The sequence below is a fragment of the Carcharodon carcharias genome, chromosome 7, assembly GCF_017639515.1.
Source record: "Carcharodon carcharias isolate sCarCar2 chromosome 7, sCarCar2.pri, whole genome shotgun sequence".
Lineage (NCBI taxonomy): Eukaryota > Metazoa > Chordata > Chondrichthyes > Lamniformes > Lamnidae > Carcharodon > Carcharodon carcharias.
Window position 1 is genome coordinate 92,318,212 of NC_054473.1, and position 18,963 is coordinate 92,337,174.

The 18,963-nt window shown below is 43.6% G+C and overlaps 1 protein-coding gene across 3 annotated transcripts in view; it reads left to right on the top strand.

The window, feature by feature from the left end:
- LOC121280521 (NCK-interacting protein with SH3 domain-like) overlaps positions 1 to 18,963 on the top strand; it is a 187,594-nt gene that overhangs the window by 136,752 nt on the left and 31,879 nt on the right. For all 3 annotated transcript variants that reach the window (XM_041192604.1, XM_041192605.1, XM_041192606.1), the window contains exons 5-8: positions 1,064 to 1,611; positions 6,134 to 6,304; positions 8,449 to 8,535; positions 17,172 to 17,310. In XM_041192604.1, coding sequence (XP_041048538.1) covers positions 1,064 to 1,611; positions 6,134 to 6,304; positions 8,449 to 8,535; positions 17,172 to 17,310 — 945 coding nt within the window. The remainder of the gene's footprint in view (positions 1 to 1,063; positions 1,612 to 6,133; positions 6,305 to 8,448; positions 8,536 to 17,171; positions 17,311 to 18,963) is intronic.

Below are 18,963 nucleotides of genomic sequence, written 5' to 3' on the forward strand. Positions count from 1 at the left end.
TACAAGCAGTAATATAAAAGCAGTAATATAAAAGGGCCAACTTGTGTGGCCTGCATGAGGATTTGCCAGACTTCCACACAGCCTAGAGGGAATCAAGTAAGTTTGTAATAACGAACTTCTCAACTTGTCCTACCATCTTTTAAGTATTGTACATATACATCCCCATATCTCTGTTCCTGAACCCCTTTTAACATTCTACCATGTTGGTTATGTTAACTCAGTTCAGCTTTTCCTACTAAAACGTATCACTTGACATTCTTTGTATTAAATTTACTCTTTCATGTATATGCCATTGCCCCAGTCAGTCTACGTCTTCCTGAAGTCTATTATTAAACTCGTCATGGTTTATTACATTTCAGAGTTTTGTGTCATCTGCACACTTTGAAATCATGTCCTGTTAACTCAAGTCCAGCTCATTAATATATATCAAAAAGAGCAGTGTTCCTAATAGCAGCCCCTGTGGCACATCACTGTATCCTTTGACTCTGCTTCCTGTCTCAGCCAATTTCATTTCCCTTTAATCCCGTGGGTTTCAATTTTGCTGTTGTCTATAATGTGGGATTATATCAAATGCCTTTGAAAGCCCATCCACGTGACATCTACTGTACTGCCCTCGTCAATCTATAGCTTAATCAAACAATTCAGTCAAGTTGGTCAAACACAGTTTGTCTTCAACAAATTCAGGCTGACTTTCAACTTGTTAATTAAATTTTTACTGGATTATTGTCTCTGGTAGTTTCCCTACATGGAAAGGTGAAACATTTGCAATCCTTCAGTCCTCTGGCACCCTCCCCATGCCAATGGAGGATTGGAAGATTATGACCAACACGCCTGCACTTTCCACCCGTACTTCACTCAGTAACCATCTGGACCAAGTGACTTCTCTGCATGCAGCTAATCTTTTTAAGTGTCTCCTCTTTATTTTTATCCTATTCAGTTTTTTTAGTACCTCTTAAAGAACTGTGATACTTGCAACATTCTTTTCTTTAGTGCAAACTTATATAATAATTAGCTAGCCTTCTCTAAGAAAGACGCCTCATTCATTTCTTATAATTTTTTTCAGAGACTGTAGAAATCACTCCACTGACTGTATCGACTGTTTCATCTGTCAGTACAGCCTCCCTGGACACTCTGTACACTGGCTCTTCCAATTCACCTGAGCCTCAGCAGTCCACAGCTTCCAGTCCTTCTGAAACACCTCCACCCCTCCCAACCCGAAGCACTTTTACTGCCCCCAGATACCCAACCAGCATACCTCTCCAGGCTGACACAAGCCCAACACTTTCAGCTCAAGCCCTCAGTCCCAGCTGTCAGCTGCAAGCACCCACCAACATTAACTTGGATGCTGGAAGTATTCTCAGTCAAAGCCAGAACAAAGAGGCTGAATCATCAGTGTCGTGTTCATCATCTGAAATGCAGCAAGGCAAGCTCACAGCCTCAGTGCCTAAGACCATTGGAGCCGAGTTAATTGAACTGGTTCGTAAAAATACAAATCTCAGCTATGAGCTCTCGAGGGTAGCGATTGGTGTGATGGTTGGACACATTCAGAGTTCGGTCCCAGCTGTAGTGGATATCATGGAGCAGATCCTACTCTCCCTGGTGGAGAGTAAGGTAAGTTACAGGGCATCCTCTGCTGCAACGGTTTTCTGCTCCTGTCTCAGCGAAAGAGTCAAATCCTTTTTTAAAAAATCTGTCATTCTTTGCAATATGCCTTTTTCACTGTTCTGTGAGGTGACTGGTTATAACTGATACTAATACTTAGGGAATACCTTAACCTGAGCTAGCCCTCTCCTCAGACTTTTGTTTAAGGTTAAGATTCTTGTTGGGGACTAGATTATGTCACTTTTAACTTAATATGAAATTCAATTGTATTATGATCACTTTTTTCCATTGGATTTTTTAATATGAGATTACGAATTTAACCCTCTTTTGTTGTACAATGTTGGGTCTGAAATAGCTTTATCCTTACTTGGTTCCAGAATGTTATCACAGAATCTCACAGTGCAGAAGAGGCCTTTCGGCCCATCGAGTCTGCATCGACACGTGAGAAACACCTAACCTACCTACCTAATCCCTTTTGCCAGCACTTGGCCCATAGCCTTGAATGTTAAGACGTGCCAAGTGCTCATCCTGATACCTTTTAAAGGATGTGAGGCAACCCGCCTCCGCCACCTTCCCAGGCAGTGCATTCCAGACCGTCACCGCCCTCTGGGTAAAAAGGTTTTTCCTCACCTCCCCCCTTAAACCTCCTGCCCCTCACCTTGAACTTATACCCCCTTGTGACTGACCCTTCAATTAAGGGGAACAGCTGCTCCCTGTCCACCCTGTCCATGCCCCTCATAATCTTGTACACCTCGATCAGATCGCCCCTCAGTCTTCTCTGCTCCATGAAAACAACCCAAGTCTATCCAACCTTTCTTCATAACTTAAATGTTTCATCCCAGGCAACATCCTGGTGGATCTCCTCTGCACCCCCTCCAGTGCAATCACATCCTTCCTATAATGTGGCGACCAGAACTGCACACAGTACTCCAGCTGTGGCCTCACCAAGGTTCTATACAACTCCAACATGACCTCCCTACTTTTGTAATCTATGTCTCAATTGATAAAGGCAATATGCCCCATATGCCCAATAACATGCCCCTCCGCCTTCAGAGATCTATGGACACACACATCAAAGTCCCTTTGTTCCTCAGAACATCCAGGAAACTGTGAGAAAAGCATTCTACAAACTCATCTCCCAAACCACCTTTGCTAATTTGATTGACCTAGTCTATATGAAGATTAACATCCCCCACAATTATCACATTGCCTTCATTACAAGCTTCAATAAGTTCTTACTTAGCATTCTGTCCAATGGTATAACTACTGTTAGGAGACCTATAAACTACTCCCACCAGTGTTTTCTGACTCTTGATATTCCTAATTTCCACCCAATCTAACTCTACTTCCTCATCGTCTGAGCCAAGATCCTTTCTAACTACTGTCCTTATGCCATTCTTACTATCAAGGCTACCCCACCTTGTTTTCCATTCTCTCTTTTTGGCATGTTGGGTATCCTGGAATATGTATTTCCCAGCCTTGGTCACCTTTTAGCCAGGTCTCTGTTATGGTGATTTGATCTGCCAATTATCTCTTCTGTGCCACTTATTTATTTAACTTACTGTGAATGCATGGTACTTTCTGATAAAGAGCCTTTAATTTTAACTTTTACCACAGCTATTTGCATGGGCCTTACTCGCTGGTGCTCTATTAAAGTTAAACTGTCTGCCCCACTCTGCTTATCTTTAACCAAATTACTAGACTGTTCTATTGTCTCGACTTTCCTTTTTAGATTTCTAAATTTCCTTTCACAAGCCCCTCCTCTTACAGCCCCCCACAACTTGGCCCTATCCCCAACCCTAGTTATATGATTTGCCATGGACACAGATCTCAGCCTGTTTAACGTGGAGCCCGTCCTAGCTGAACAGCTCCCTCTTTCCCGGGCACTGGTGCCAGTGCCTCATTAATCAAAACCCTTCTTTGCACAGCACTCTTTGAACATAACATAACAAATAGGAGCAAGAGTAGGTCATTCAGTCCTTTAAGTCACTCCGCCATTCACTAAGATTATGGCTGACCTTCCACGTGTGTTTAATTCTTAATCTGCTTGATGATATGCCAATTGGCATATGGTTGAATGGCCTCTGGAGGACCAGTTTGCTCTGTCTGACTGCACCCTGCTGAATGAACCTTTCCATCTTTACTGTGGCACAAATGAAAACTTGTGGTTGCCTCCTATAGTGGTCTGCACTGTCTCAAACACACTCACTGTGAGAGGATGCTTTTGTTGATGAGTTGTTGCTGTGAGGGGTGCTCAGGCTGTTAAGCCCTTGCTATAAGGGGTGTCCTTGTCGATGAGCTCTCTGATGTACGTTTGCAAGCTATCTACCTACCGACCGTGCCTCCACCAGCACACCACCCCCCCACACACACAGTGTTTTTGGGCTATCTGGCAGTTTTTGGCACACCTCCAATGCCTGTCCAAAAGTCCTGGTGAATGTTAGCAGGATATTTGAGAGCACAGCTGCGCTCATACATAGAAACGTACATAGAAAATAGGAGGAGTAAGTCATTTGGCCCTTTGAGCCTGCTCTGCCATTCATTATCATCATGGCTGATCATTCAACTCAATAGCCTGCTTCCGCTTTCTCCCCATATCCTTTGATCCCTTTCACCCCAAGAGCTATATCTAACTCCTTCTTGAAAACATACACTGTTTTGGCCTCGGCTACTTTCTGTGGTAACGAATTCCACGGGCTCACCGCTCTCTGGATGAAGAAATTTCTCCTCATCTCAGTCCTAAATGGTCTACCCCATATCCTCAGACTGTGACCCCTGGTTATGGGCTCCCCCACCATCGGGAACATCCTTCCTGCATCTACCCTGTCTAGTCTTGTTAGAATTTTATAGGTTTCTACAAGATCCCCCCTCATTCTTCTGAACTCCAGTGAATATAATCCGAACCAACTCAATCTCTCCTCATATGTCAGTCCTGCCATCCCAGGAATCAGTCTGGTAAACCTTTGCTGCACTCCCTCTATAGCAAGAACATCCTTCCTCAGATAAGGGGACCAAAACTTCACACACTATTCCAGGTGTGGTCTCACCAAGGCCCTGTACAATTGCAGCAAGACATCCCTGCTCCTGTACTTGAATCCTCTGGCTATGAAGGCCAACATACCATTTGCCTTCTTTACCGCCTGCTGTACCTGCATGCTTACCTTCAGCGACTGGTGTACGAGGACACTTAGGTTTTGTAGTATATTCCCCTCTCTCAATTTCTAGCCATTCAGATAATCTGCCTTCCTGTTTTTGCTACCAAAGTGGATAACCTCACATTTATCCACATTATACTGCATCTGCTATGCATTTGCCCCCTCGCTCAGCTTGTCCAAATCATACTGAAACATCTCTGCATCCTCCTCACAGCTCACCCTCCCAACCAGCTTTGTGTCATCTGCAAATTTGGAGATATCACATTTAGTTCCCTCATCTAAATCATTAATATACATTGTGAATAGCTGGGGTCCCAGCACCATTCCCTGTGGTACCCTGCTAGTCACTGCCTGCCATTCGGAAAAAGACCCGTTTACTCCTACTCTTTGTTTTCTGTCTGCCAACCAGTTTTCTATCCATCGCAATACAGATGTGCTTTATCCCATGTGCTTTAATTTTACCTGCCAATCTCTTATGTGGGACTTTACTTAAAGCCTTCTGAAAGTCCAAATAAACCACATCCACTGGCTCCCCCTCATCAACTCTACTAGTTACACCCTCGAAAAATCCAGTAAATTTGTCAAGCATGATTTCCCTTTCGTAAATCCATGCTGACTCTGTCCGATTCTGCCACTGTTTTCCAAGTGCTCAACCATTAAATCTTTTATAATGGACTCTAGAATTTTCCCCACTACTGACGTCAGGCTGACTGATCTATAATTCCCTATTTTCTCTCTACCTCCCTTTTTAAATAGTGGGGTTACATTAGCTACCCTCCAATCTGTAGGAACTGTTCCACAGCCTATAGAATCTCAGAAGATGACCACAAATGCATCCACTATTTCTAGGGCCACTTCCTCAAGTACTCTGGGAGGTAGATTATCAGGCCCTGTGGATTTATCGGCCTTTAATCCCATCAATTTCCCCAACACCATTTCCCTACTAATACAGATTTCTTTCAGTTCGCCCCTATCACTAAACCCTGTGTTCCCCAACATTTCTGGTATGTTACTTGTGAAGACAGAACCAAAGTATGTATTTAGTTGGTCAGCTGTTTCTTCGTTCCCCATTATAAATTCCCCTGTTTCTGACTGAAAGGGACCTACATTTGTCTTCACCAATCTTTTTCTCTTCACATACCTATAGAAACTTTACAGTCAGTTTTTATGTTCCCTGCAAACTTACTCTCGTACTCTATTCCCCCTTCTTAATCAATCCCTTGGTCCTCCTTTGCTGAATTCTAAACTGCTCACCTGATGTCTACCCACAGTAAGTGTCACGACATCTTTTGCTGCTGAGCAGTCACCTCTCCATGCAACCCCCTGAATAATGAACCTGAATATAAATGGCCATCAGCAATGTTCCTTTTTCACAGGATCTCAGTTCAGCCTTACCCAGGGGGCAGGTGTGTCAGGATGAACAGAGACTGGAGGTAATCTTCACTGATCTGGCAAGACATAAAAATGACTCTCAGCAGAGGAGCTGGGCATTGCATGAGGATGAGAGCATTATTTCCTGCTACTTAGAGGAACTGCTGGGTATTCTGGTGAGTACCAAATAAGAAATGCGCAGATTACAAACCTTTTACAGTGGGTTTACTGTTAAATCCTTTCTGAATGTTGTGGCAGGGATAGCTGAGGAAATGACCTTTCCTCATCTTATGAACCATGCAGCCCAGACATACCCTGGCCCACTACATCCCTTTGCTGGGAATGTTCCTCTCCTGATTCAACTTCAGAATAAGGGGTCTCCCATTTAAGGTGGAACTGAGAAATTTCTTCTCTTGGGGAGGTGGGGGGGAGGTGGGGGTGGTTAATCTTTGTTATTCTCTCACCCAGCGAGCAGTGGAAGCTGGGTCATTGAATATACTCATGGCTGAATTAGACAGATTTCTGATGAACAAGGGAGTTGAGAGTTATAGGGGACAGGAAGGTGAGTGGCATTAAAGCAACAATTATATCAGCCATGATCATATTGAATGGCAGTGCAGGCTCGAGGGGCTGAATGGCCTACCCCTTTTAATCCTTATGTTCTCATGCTGATTTAATGTCATAGGTCACTGATGTGACCCTTCACCCTCTTGTATTGCATAGCAGGTATGAGTGTACTGGGAGCAAGGTACCCTACAAGTTTATTTGTAGTGCGTGGGCGATTTGTTTAAGTGAGGGAGCCCTTTCAATTTTTTTGTGTAGCCCTGCACATATACTAACTTCAAGGGACTAATTTGTGCCTAGGAACACTCATGTTATTGTGCAGCTTAGAAGGAACTTAAACTGGGACCTCATCTGTTTATCGCACATTAGTGAGGGATGAAGGGACAGAGAGCTGTATATCCAAGTTTACAGGTGATAATAAAGAGGCTTATTGAATTGTGTACTTGAGAGCAGGAAGTTAGAAGGGACTTGGACTAAATGTGTTGACAAAGCTAGGGCAGATGGAGTTCAGTGTGGGTAAATGTGAGATTATTCACTTTGGACTTAGAAAACATTCCAATTTGTTCTTTTTTAATGGCAGAGACAAGAAACTGTGGAAAAGCATTGGAATGTTGATGTCCATGTACATAAACATTTAAAAAGCTAGTGCACAGTTTAATCCAAATGTATATTACAGGTTGGAATCCAAAGTGAGGAAATGATGCTTTGGTTGATTTGCTCGGACCCCCATCTGGAATACTATGTTGAGTTTTGGGCAGCACATTTCAGGGGGGTACACTGGCCTTGAAGGGCACACAGTTTCAAATTCAATACAATAATAGCTGGGGTTAAATCATGAGGGCAGCTTACTTGTATCCCTTCAGTTTAGAAGGTTGGAGATTGATCTAATCAAGGTCATCAAAATGCTAAAAAAGATTTAATAAAATAGTTACAGAGAAACTGTTTTCTCTGATGCAGAAATTCAGTACTAAAGGACACAATCTTAAACTGAGAGCTACGCACCCTCCTGGAACAAAATCAGAAAGCAGGTGTGTGCACAAAGGGTAGTGAAAATCTGGAATTTTTCCCAAAAAGGTGTTGAATGCTGGAGGCCAGTTGAAATTTTCAATACTGAGATTGATACATTTTTGTTAGTCAGGGTTGTCAAAAGATCTGGAGCAAAAGTGACAAATAATGTGGAGGTGCAGATCACCTGTAGTCAAATAGAATGGGTAGAACTGAAGTGGCTGAAAAGCAATCACTGTTCCTATGTAATCTCCCAGCTGTTTGACTGCTGGTGGGGATTCCTTTATCTATTCAATAAGAGTGAGGAAACACCGCTAATGACACTGATGAAATGTTCATGTGTGATGCCAGCTGGTGACATTCACAAAACAGCAAACTCACCAGGGAATTAGTGGCTCTCCAGATTTGAAGTAACGTGGGATCAGAGCCTCAGTGGTTACATTTGCAGATTGGATGTGAAGCAAGTAACAGATGCTACCATCGTCCCTGGTGGTTGGGGGTGTTCCTCTGGAACCCACACACAACACAGTCAATCTCCTCTAAGGCATTGCTACTTGCTTATTTCTCAGTTCCAGCAGCCTGTTTTTGCCTTACTCAGTCATTCCTCAGCACTTATTTATTCCTGATAAATAAACCAGCTAGTTTCAGAAGCAAGACAACTGTGTGTTCCAATCAATAGAGGGATGTGTCAGATCCTAGAGAAAGACTCTTTACATCACCAACTGCTCTCAAGCTTCTTTTACTTCCTCAGACTGATGCAGATCCAGAAGTTTGTAAGAAGATGACCAAGAAGAACCGTTTTGAACCAATTCTTTCACTTATTGCTTACTATCAAATGGTAAGAATACTGAATACTGAGCGTGAAGAGTATGAAGAATGTGCATCATGTGCCACAGGGGGATATCACTACACTTTCCAGTTTTATCTTTTGGATTTACTTTGTCAAAATTTTTTCTGATTTCTCACTTTCACTCAAAACTTAACCAAGAGTAAACACTAATGCTTGTACTGCCATTGCAGTATTATTGGTGAGGAAGTTCCAGATGGTCCCGGTGCAACAGAGTTTAGGAACTTGCTGTGTGGGGGAAAAGTGGACAAAAATTCTGACGTTTAACATTAAGGTCCCTCTTGAGACCTAATTTCATACAATCCCATTTCCCTGTTATCTCCCACTCACGAATCCCGTTTCTCTGCTCTATCCTTCATTAATCCCGTATCCCTCAATGCTCCTTCATCTATCCCATTTCCCTGACCTTGCCCCCAGAGTAATCCCATTTTTTCCTGATCTATTCCACTCATTCACCCCATTCGCCTGATTTCTCCTCCTCACTAATCCCGTTGCCCTGATTCGTCTCACACCCTATAAAGTTCCTGCTGCAGAAATTGCTGAGTATCTTTTTGAGTACTCTGATTTTGCATCATTCACCAATTGTTTTCCATGTTTTCAAAATGCAGTGTCTCTGCTTTCCTGGCCTGATGTTTATTATGAAATTTATGGCTTTGATTTTCCGAATCTATGTTAAACTTGCTTTTATTATTTTTGTCTGTCTCCATCAAACCTTAGCTCAGGCTTTCAGTTTGAGAGAATATAGCCATAGTTACTCTTGTTTTCCATCATATCTCATTTTCACCAATCACCACTTTGTTGCTTTCATAATCAATTCCATCTCATTTTATCTCAATTCCTCTCTGTCGTTCCCAAAATTACATTTGCCACCTCAGTCCTAATTATTTGTTTGATGTGCATATTAGGGCATTTTTATGATGAAGCAGAGTTAGAGAGAAGAAAGATAATTCAACAAAGTAAGAGGAGGAGGAGTGGAGGTAAGATGGGCAGACAAAGAGGGCTAAGGAGGTGTGCGTGGAAGTCAGGAGAAAGAGCAGGCAGGGAAGAATCTCTGTGCTCAACAATGATCCTATTTGTGACCCACCTTTGTTGTCCTTCCTCTGCCACCATCCAATTAGTCATCCCAATAAAGACATTAGCACTACTTTGGTTCGGATGAGTACCAGCAATAGACCTTGTATGAAATGATTGCAGAATACCAAAGGAATCCTTAGCTTCTCACTGAAGAAGTTGAAATTCATTACCCCCTGTCTAGAGAACTATTAGATACCTACATTTTATTTACTTGAACTGCCTTATTTAAATTGCCTGGATTGTGTTGTCATTTAACCTACCAACCCCCTGTTACTATACACTTAGGCTACTGAGTGCTAACATCCTCTTGCCAAAGACAACAAAGAGGAAGTTAGACCATAAAATTGTGAACTAACTTCTTCAATGGCATATTAAGGATGATGTTAAATGATTAGTAAATTCAAATACTGGGATAGATATTATTAACTGATATTGTGAACACCTGAAGTTGCAAATCCTAGTATCATTAGGACATTAGCAGAGATGGATACTCAGTGACCAAGATTGACATTAAGCCAACAAGGTTAGTTAATAGTCTTGAATAATGAGTCTTTGGGATATATTAAGAGTTTACTTTAGTTAATTTAGCTAGCTTCTGGTAATTTTCATAGTTTTTACAGAAATATGAGGAGCTTATCCAAACTTGTCTTTCTGACTTGGTGCAGTGAAGTTGGCTGTGTCACCTCCCTCTGGAATAATTAAACTAGTGTGATCACTCTGATGTTGTAGCCCTCTTTTCTGCTCTCAGTGCCTCTTGGTAACCCCTGTCTTACCTTTATCAAGAACATAACTCTAACATAAACATGATACTGACTGCAGGAATTCTGAAGCTTCTCTGCATTCCTGTAAAATATCTTCTTGATATCCTTTCATCATCTTTTCCCCACCTATTTTACTTATCGTTTCCAGTTGTTCACACTCACTGAATATTCTGATCATTCTGTATTTAGCATCAAAACTAATTTTTTTATGCTTCTGATTCACAAGTGAAATTCTTTTGAATTAAATTCAACCAACCTCTACAATCTAACTCTTTTCAAATATCTGTACAAAGTGACATATTTCCTGACAGCGGTTCCTTTATATGGTGATACTTATCTTAGCCAAGGAGTGCTTATGACAAATAACTGTTAAGTGCTTGAGAGGGGATAAAAATGAATCCATCAGCTGAAAGTGTTTAATTTACTTTCCATGAATACCTATAGAAACCCATCCCTGTGAAGGCCGGTGTTCACGGCCCTTTGTGAAATTCCTTTGATGTTGTTTTTGCCATGGGGAAACTGGGGAAGGTAAAATCACTCTAATCATCTTGAAGACAAATTATTGACCTACTTAATAGGTCTTGAGTTAAGCATAGAAAGGAGGATACGGAAAAACTGTGTATGCTCAGATTGGAGGGAGGTAACTCATGGTGTCTCAAGTATCTGTGCTAAGGCCTCAACTACTTATTGACTTGTGCCAATGATGCACAGTTTGCTGGTATATGAAGATAGTGTGGACTGGAGCATACAAATTACAAAGAGACATTAGTGGACAAAACGGAAGCACATAGATTTCAACGTAGGTTCAGTGCACAAAGAAAGGATAGATCTGAGTTTTATTTACTGTTGAAAAGTCAGGAACGATGAAGGTCCAAATTATTTATATGTCCATGTACACAGATCACTGAAATGTAGTGTTCTGGTGCAAATAATAATTAAAAAGATTCACCTTCACAACTAGAGGGCTGAAATATATTGGGGCAGGAGTTTTGCTACAGTTATGCAAAGCTCTGGTTAGCTCTGGAGTATTGTGTACAGTTCTGTGTGCTGCACCTTAGGAAGGATCTGTTAACCTTGGAAAGAGTGTAGTGTAGATTCTCCTGAATGTTACCATGGCTCCAAGAGTTACATTATGAAGAGAGATTATAAGAGCATAACATAAGAAATAGGAACAGGAACAGGAGTAGACCATTTGGCACCTCGAGCCTGCTCCGCCATTCAATAAAATCATGGCTGATCATCTTGTGTTTCGATTTCGAAATTCCCATCTACCCCCAATAACCTTAGATTCTTGTTAGGCAAGGGAATCAACCTACCTTTGCCTTAGAAATGTTCAATGACCCCCACCTCCACCACCTTCTGAGGCAGCGAGTTCCAAAGTCGCACAACCCTCAGAAAAAATTTATCATCTGTGTCCTAAAAGGGTGACCCCTAACTTAAAAGCAGTGCCCCCTAGTTCTGGACTCACCCAAAAGCGGAAACATCCTTTCAATGTCCACCTTGTCAGGACCATTCAGGATCTTGTATATTTAAATCAAATCACCCCTCAATCTTCTAAACCCCAGTGGAAACAAGCCTAGTCTGTCCAACCTTTCCTCATAAGACAACCCACTCATTCCAGGTATCAATCTAATGAACCTCCTTTGAACCACCTCCAATGCATTTACATCCTTCCTTACATAAAGGGACCAAAGCTGCACACAATACTCGAGGTGCGGTCTCACCAATACCCTGTATAACTGAAGCATAACATCCTTACTTTTATGTTCAGTCTCTGTCATAATAAAGGATAGTGTTCCATTAGCCTTCTTAATTACTTGTTGTACCTGCAATACTAACTTTTTGTGACTCGTACTAGAACACCTAGATCCCTCTGCACCTTAGAATTATGCAGCCATTCTCCATTTAAGTAATACTCTGTTTTTTGTTCCTCCTGCCAAAGTGAACAACTTCACATTTTCCCACATCAAACTCCATTTGTCAGATCTTTGCCCACTCACTCAACCTATCTATATCCATCTGCAACCTCCTCATGTCCTCTTCACAACATACTTTCCTATCTATCTTTGTGTCATCTGCAAAATTAGCTACTATGTTTTCACTCCCCTCATCTAAATCATTGATGTAAATTGTAAAAAGTTGAGACCCCAGTACAGACCTCTGTGGGACTCCAATCGTCACATCCTGCCAATCAGAAAAAGACCTGTTTATGCATACTCTCTGCTTTCTGCCAGTCAGCCAGCCAATTTTCTATCCATGCTAATATGTTACCCCCTACACCATGCGCTTTCATTTTTGTTAATAACCTTTGATGTGGCACCTTATAAAATGCCTTCTGGAAATCCAGGTAGAGTACATCTACAGGCTCCTCTTTATCCACTGTGCGTGTTACTCCTTCAAAAAAAACTCCAATAAATTGGTCAAACATGATTTTCCTTTCACAAAACTATGCTGACTCTGCCCAACTGCCATGAGTTCTTCTAAGTGCTCAGTTATAACCTCCTTAATGATCAATTCTAACACCTTCCCCACGACAGACGTCGAGCTAACTGGCCTATAGTATTCTGCCTCCCTTCCTTCTTGAATATAGGGGTTATATTTGCTACTTTCCAGTCTGATGGATCCTTTCCAGAATCTAGCGAATTTTGGAAAATTAACACTAGTACATCAACTACCTCATTAACCACCTCTTTTAAGGCCCTAGGATGTAATCCATCAGGACCTGGAGACTTGCCAAGCCCACAGCTCCATCAATTTGCTCAGTACCATATCCCTAGTTTCACCAAGTTCCTCCCTCCTTTTCACCTCCTGATTTACAGTTATTACTGGAATTTTTTTTGCACCCTCTATAGTGAACACAGAAGCAAAGTATTTGTTCATTTCTTCTGCCATTTCCTTATTATCTACTATTAACTCCTCACTGTCATTCTCTAGAGGATCAACACTCATTCACTCTTTTCCTTTTTAAATACCTGTAGAAACTCTTGCTATCCATTTTTACATTTCTGGCTAGCTTCCTCTCATACTCTAATTTCTTCCTCCTGATTCACCTTTTAGTCATTCTTTGCTGTTCTTTATATTCTGTCCAATCATTTGTCCAGCTACTCATCTTTGCAGAGTTGTATGCTTTTTCTTTAAGTTTGATGCTTTCCTTAACATCTTTAGTTAACCCCATTGGTGGGTCCTCCCCTTAGAACTTTTCTTTATTGTAGGAATCTACTTATTCTGAATTCTCTGAAATATCCCCTTAAATGTCTGCCCCTGCTTCTCTATTGATCTATCCTTTAGCCTAGTTTCCCAGTTAACTTCAGCTAGCTCAACTTTCATGCCCACATAGTTGCCCTTATTGAAATTTAAGATACTGGTCTTAGACCTGCTCTTCTCCCTTTCAAACTGGATGTAAAAATCAATAATATTGTGGTCACTGCCTTTACTCTGAGATAATTAATTAATCCTGTCACATTACACAACCAAGTCTAATATAACCTGCTCTCTGGTTGGTCCCAGAAAATGGTGCTCTAAGAAACTACCTCGAAAGCATTCTAAGAACTCCTCATCCAGGCTGCTACTGCCAATCTGATTTTTCCAGTTTATGTGTAGATTAAAATCACCCATGACTATTGCCGTCCCTTTATCACAAGCACCCAACCTTTTCTCTTGAATACTTTGTCCCATATTGTGGCTACTGTTAGGGGGCCTGTACACCATTCCCACTAATGACATTTTCCCCTACTATTCCTCATCTCCACCCAAAGTGATTCTACATCGTGATCTCCTGAACCAAAGCCATCTCTAACTATTGCACCAATGCCGTCTTTGATTAACAGTGCTACCTCTTCACCTTTACCTAGCTTCCTATTTTTCTTGAATGTCGTGTACCCCTCAATATTAAGGACCCAACTTTTGTGGTCCTGCAGCCATGTCTCTGTAATTGTTTTTATTACTATTTATTTACTTCAATGTGGGTCATCAATTCATTTACTTTGTTATGAATGCTACACGTATTCAGATAGAGAGCCTTCAGTTTTGTCTTTTAAGAATTGACTGGGAGTCTAAGATAAGGGGACATAACGGACCATAATTCCGAGCTCCCTAGCATCAGATTTGGGGAGTACCCCAAACATGTGCTGGGGAATCCCTCTCAGAATTGCCCAGAAGTGCCAACTTTTTCTGGACAATTGTTTTGCTCTGGGAACCATCTGAAAATGCGATTCAAATTGCAAACTTTGGATGGTTCCAGCTGTGTTAGACAGATAGTTACTCAGAAAAGTTAGAAGAATTAAAACATCTTCTAACTTCTGGGTTGTAAAGACAGAGACTGACTCTCTTTCCCCCCCCACCCCACCCCATAAGACTCCCTCCACATCCCTAGGGGACCCCCCCCCACCCCCGTCCCCTGCGAGGGGTCTTCCCCCACCACCTGACGAACCTCTACACTGTATTCCCCACCCACCCAACAGCCTTACCCCCGACCGCCCACACAGCCCTCCCCTTCCCCCTACTGGATACCCACCTCATTACCACCCATTCCCACAGGCCCTATTGATCCTCCACCTGATCTGACCAGACTGACCTCCGGCACCACACCCCCAATGTCCAACCTGATGTCCAACCCAGCTTCATTCCTCTCCGATGCCATTGGCCCCCCCACACCCCTCCTGATGTCTAATCATACCCCTCAAATCCTATCCACCTACCTTAGTCACTTACCGTCTCCCCGGCCTGTCAATTTCAATGGGACCTGATTTACAGCTCGTGCGGTAAAAAAGGGGGCACGTCCTTCTTCATTCCAACTCTGCGGGACTGCGATGCTGGGCCTCGATGGCAGCTGTGCTGCCGACATCTTACCTGGCCTGAGTTGAAAGGTTGGGCGAGACTGGCATGTAAGAAATTTAGAATAAGTAATTGGGCACGGAGCAGCAATCCGACATTGATTGCCACTCCAAGGAAGTTATGGCCCAACATTAAAATCAGAGCCAGGATATTCAAGAGAGAAGTTCGGAAACATTTCCTCACACACAAGATGGGGGTTTGTGGGGCTAGTGATGGGGGATGGATTTGCGGGGGGGGGAGGGGAATGGGGTGGGGGGATTGCGCGGGGGGGCAATGGAGGTGTGCAGGTTTGCAGGTTTGGGGTTGTGCGGGTTTGAGGGTGTGCAGGTTTGAGGAGGTGCAGGTTTGCTGGGTGTGCGAGTTTGAGGGGGTGCGGGTTTGGAGGGAGTGCGGGGGTTTGGAGGGAGTGCGGGGGTTTGGAGGGAGTGCGGGGGTTTGGAGGGAGTGCGGGGGTTTGGAGGGAGTGCGGGGGTTTGGAGGGAGTGCGGGGGTTTGGAGGGGTGCGCGGATTTGAGAGAGGGTGCGGATTTGCTGAGAATGCGGGTTTGAAGGGGTGCGGGTTTGAGAGGATGCAGGTTTGCTGGGTGTGCGGGTTTGAAGGGTTGCGGGATTGAGGTGGTGCGGGTTTGCTGGGTATGCGGGTTTGGAGGGAGTGCGGGTTTGGAGGGAGTGCGGGTTTGGAGGGGGTGCAGGTTTGAGGAGGTGCGGGTGTTTGGGGGTTGTGGGTTTTCAGGGGGCAATGTGGGGGGCATGGGTTTGTGGGGGCCGGGTTTGTGTGGGGGCTGTGGGATTCCCGGGGATGCAGGTTTGTCGGGGGGTTGGGATTGCGAGGGGGTGCAGGTTTGCGGGGGGCGATGGGTTTGCGGGGGGCGATGAGGTGTGTGAGTTTGTGGGGGGCAATGGGTTTGCGGAGGGTGATGGGGGGTGTGGGTTTGCTGGGGTGCGATGGGGGCGTGGGATTGGCGGTGGCGTGGGATTGCGGAGGGGCAATGGGGGGGTGGATTGGGGGGGCATGGGATTCTGGGGGGAGTGAGGGATTACGGGGTGCGATGGTGGGGAGGGATTGAGGGGGGGTGATGGGGGGTGAGATTGCGGGGGTGGCGATGGGGGGTGGGATTGCGGGGGGGGGTGCGATAGTGGGGTGGGATTACAGGGGTCGATGGGGGGTGGGTGGGATTGCGGGGTGGGGGACGATAGGCCCAGCTCCTGTTCCTGCTCCATCCAATTAAAACTGATCACAACAAAGAGGGCTCAGATCAGATGTTCATATCTCATTGGCATTGTACAGAGCCTAAAAGCTCTATTCGGCAGCAGACTGAGATACCTGGAAACCTGTCTTTACTATTATGCTGTATCTGTAACACAAGTATGGGCCATAGCACCCCGACATTAGTCCTTCTTTCCTTGGTTCGCCACCTGGAAAATAGCTGCAACCAGAACCAGTTCCTACCCCTTTGTGTCATTGCTACTAAGCTTTACTTGGTTTACAATTGCAAATTGCACAGGGTGACTGAGATGAGCTGTTTGTTAGGAAGGAATTACCCTGCATTTTGCTGGTTACAGCTGTTGATACACATCTCAGTTATACTGAGTACACAATCTGAGGGATTGGGATAATGTAGCACCATTTCATTGTGTGTAACTTGACTGCTTCACTTCTCAATATGTGTTAACTTAATAAGACACCGTTCAATGCCTTATCAAATTTAATGTCAATTATTCTGAAGTTATATTTAGTCCAACTAGATGGAAAAGGTTCCATCAGTATTATTTCTCTGAAGCATGTACTGTAGAACTTGAAAAGAAGTGAATGTAAAATCAGGATGTGAGCACCAACTTGAGCGCTAGTGAACACTAACAGTAGTGTGGAGCTGGAGAAATGCATTAATACTGAACATGAATAAGCAGTGCCAGTATGCTGTGTGCACTGTGACTTACCATTGTCTCGTTCTGTCCCAGGAGCATCGTGTCACCTTGCGCCTATTCTTACTGAAGTGTTTTGGAGCTATGTGTAACCTGGACGCAGCCATCATCTCAACACTGGCAAACTCTGTTCTGCCTATGGAACTGGCACGAGACATGCAATCTGACACCAAAGGTAGGCAAAAGTGGCAGGATACAATGGACCTGTAACTAAAAAAAATTGAGTGTTTGAAAAGCAACATGTGGCTTTCTCCAGATTTAATAATTTGGAGGAGTTCGGTTAATGTTAATACTGTGTGTAAGCAGATAATGCGCCCTCTGCATTGTGCTGGTATATAAAACACCATCTGCATTGTGCAGACGTATAAAACACTATCTGCATTGTACAGGTGGATATAACACTATCTGCATTGTACAGGTGTATAAAACACCACATTGTACAGGCACATAAAACACTGTCTGCATTGTACAGGCGTATAAAACACTGTCTGCATTGTACAGGCGTATAAAACACTGTCTGCATTGTACAGGCGTATAAAACACTGTCTGCATTGTACAGGTGTATAAAACACTGTCTGCATTGTACAGGCGTATAAAACACTCTGCATTGTACAGGCGTATAAAACACTGTCTGCATTGTACGGGTGTATAAAACGCTATCTGCATTGTACAGGTGGATAAAACGCTATCTGCATTGTACAGGTGGATAAAACACCGTCTGCATTGTACAGGCGTATTAAAAAACGTCTGCATTGTACAGGCGTATAAAACACCGCCTGCAATATGCAGGTGTATAAAACACCGCCTGCATTGTGCAGGGCGCATAAAACACCGCCTGCATTGCGCAGGGTGCATAAAACACCGCCTGCGTTGTGCAGGGTGCATAAAACACCGCCTGCATTGTGCAGCGTGCATAAAACACCGCCTGCATTGTGCAGGGTGCATAAAACACCGCCTGCATTGTGCAGGGCGCATAAAACACCGCCTGCATTGTGCAGGGCGCATAAAACACCACCTGCATTGTACAGGCGTATTAAACAATGTCTGCATTGTACAGGCATATAAAACACTGCCTGCATTGTGCAGGGCGCGTAAAGCACCGCCTGCATTGTGCAGGGCGCGTAAAACACCGCCTGCATTGTGCAGGGCGCATAAAACACCGTCTGCATTGTGCAGGCGTATGAAACACCGCCTGCATTGTGCAGGCGTATAAAACATCATCTGCATTGTACAGGTGGATAAAACACTATCTGCATTGTACAGGTGTATAAAACTCTGTCTGCATTGTGCAGGCCGATAATGTGCCGCCTGCATTGTGCAGACGTATAAAACACTATCTGCATTGTGCAGACAGACATCACGCCGCCTGTATTGTGTAGGCATATAAAACACCATCTGCATTGTACAGGTGTATAAAACTCCATCTGCATTGTGCAGGCATATAAAACAACGTCTGCATTGTGCAGGGCACATAAAACACTGCCTGCATTGTACAGGTGTGTAAAACATCAAATTGTACAGGCGTATCAAACACTGTCTGCATTGTACAGGTGTATAAAACACCATCTGCAATGTACAAGCATATAAAACACCGTCTGCAATGTACAGGCGTATAAAACACCGCCTGCAATTTACAGGCGTATAAAAGACCGTCTGCAATGTACAGCGTATAAAACACTGCCTGCATTGTGCAGGCATATAAAACATCGTCTGCATTGTACAGGCGTATAAAACACCATCTGCATTGTGCAGGTGCATAAAACACTGCCTGCATTGTGCAGGTGTATAAAACACCACCTGCATTGTGCAGGGCGCATAAAACACCGCC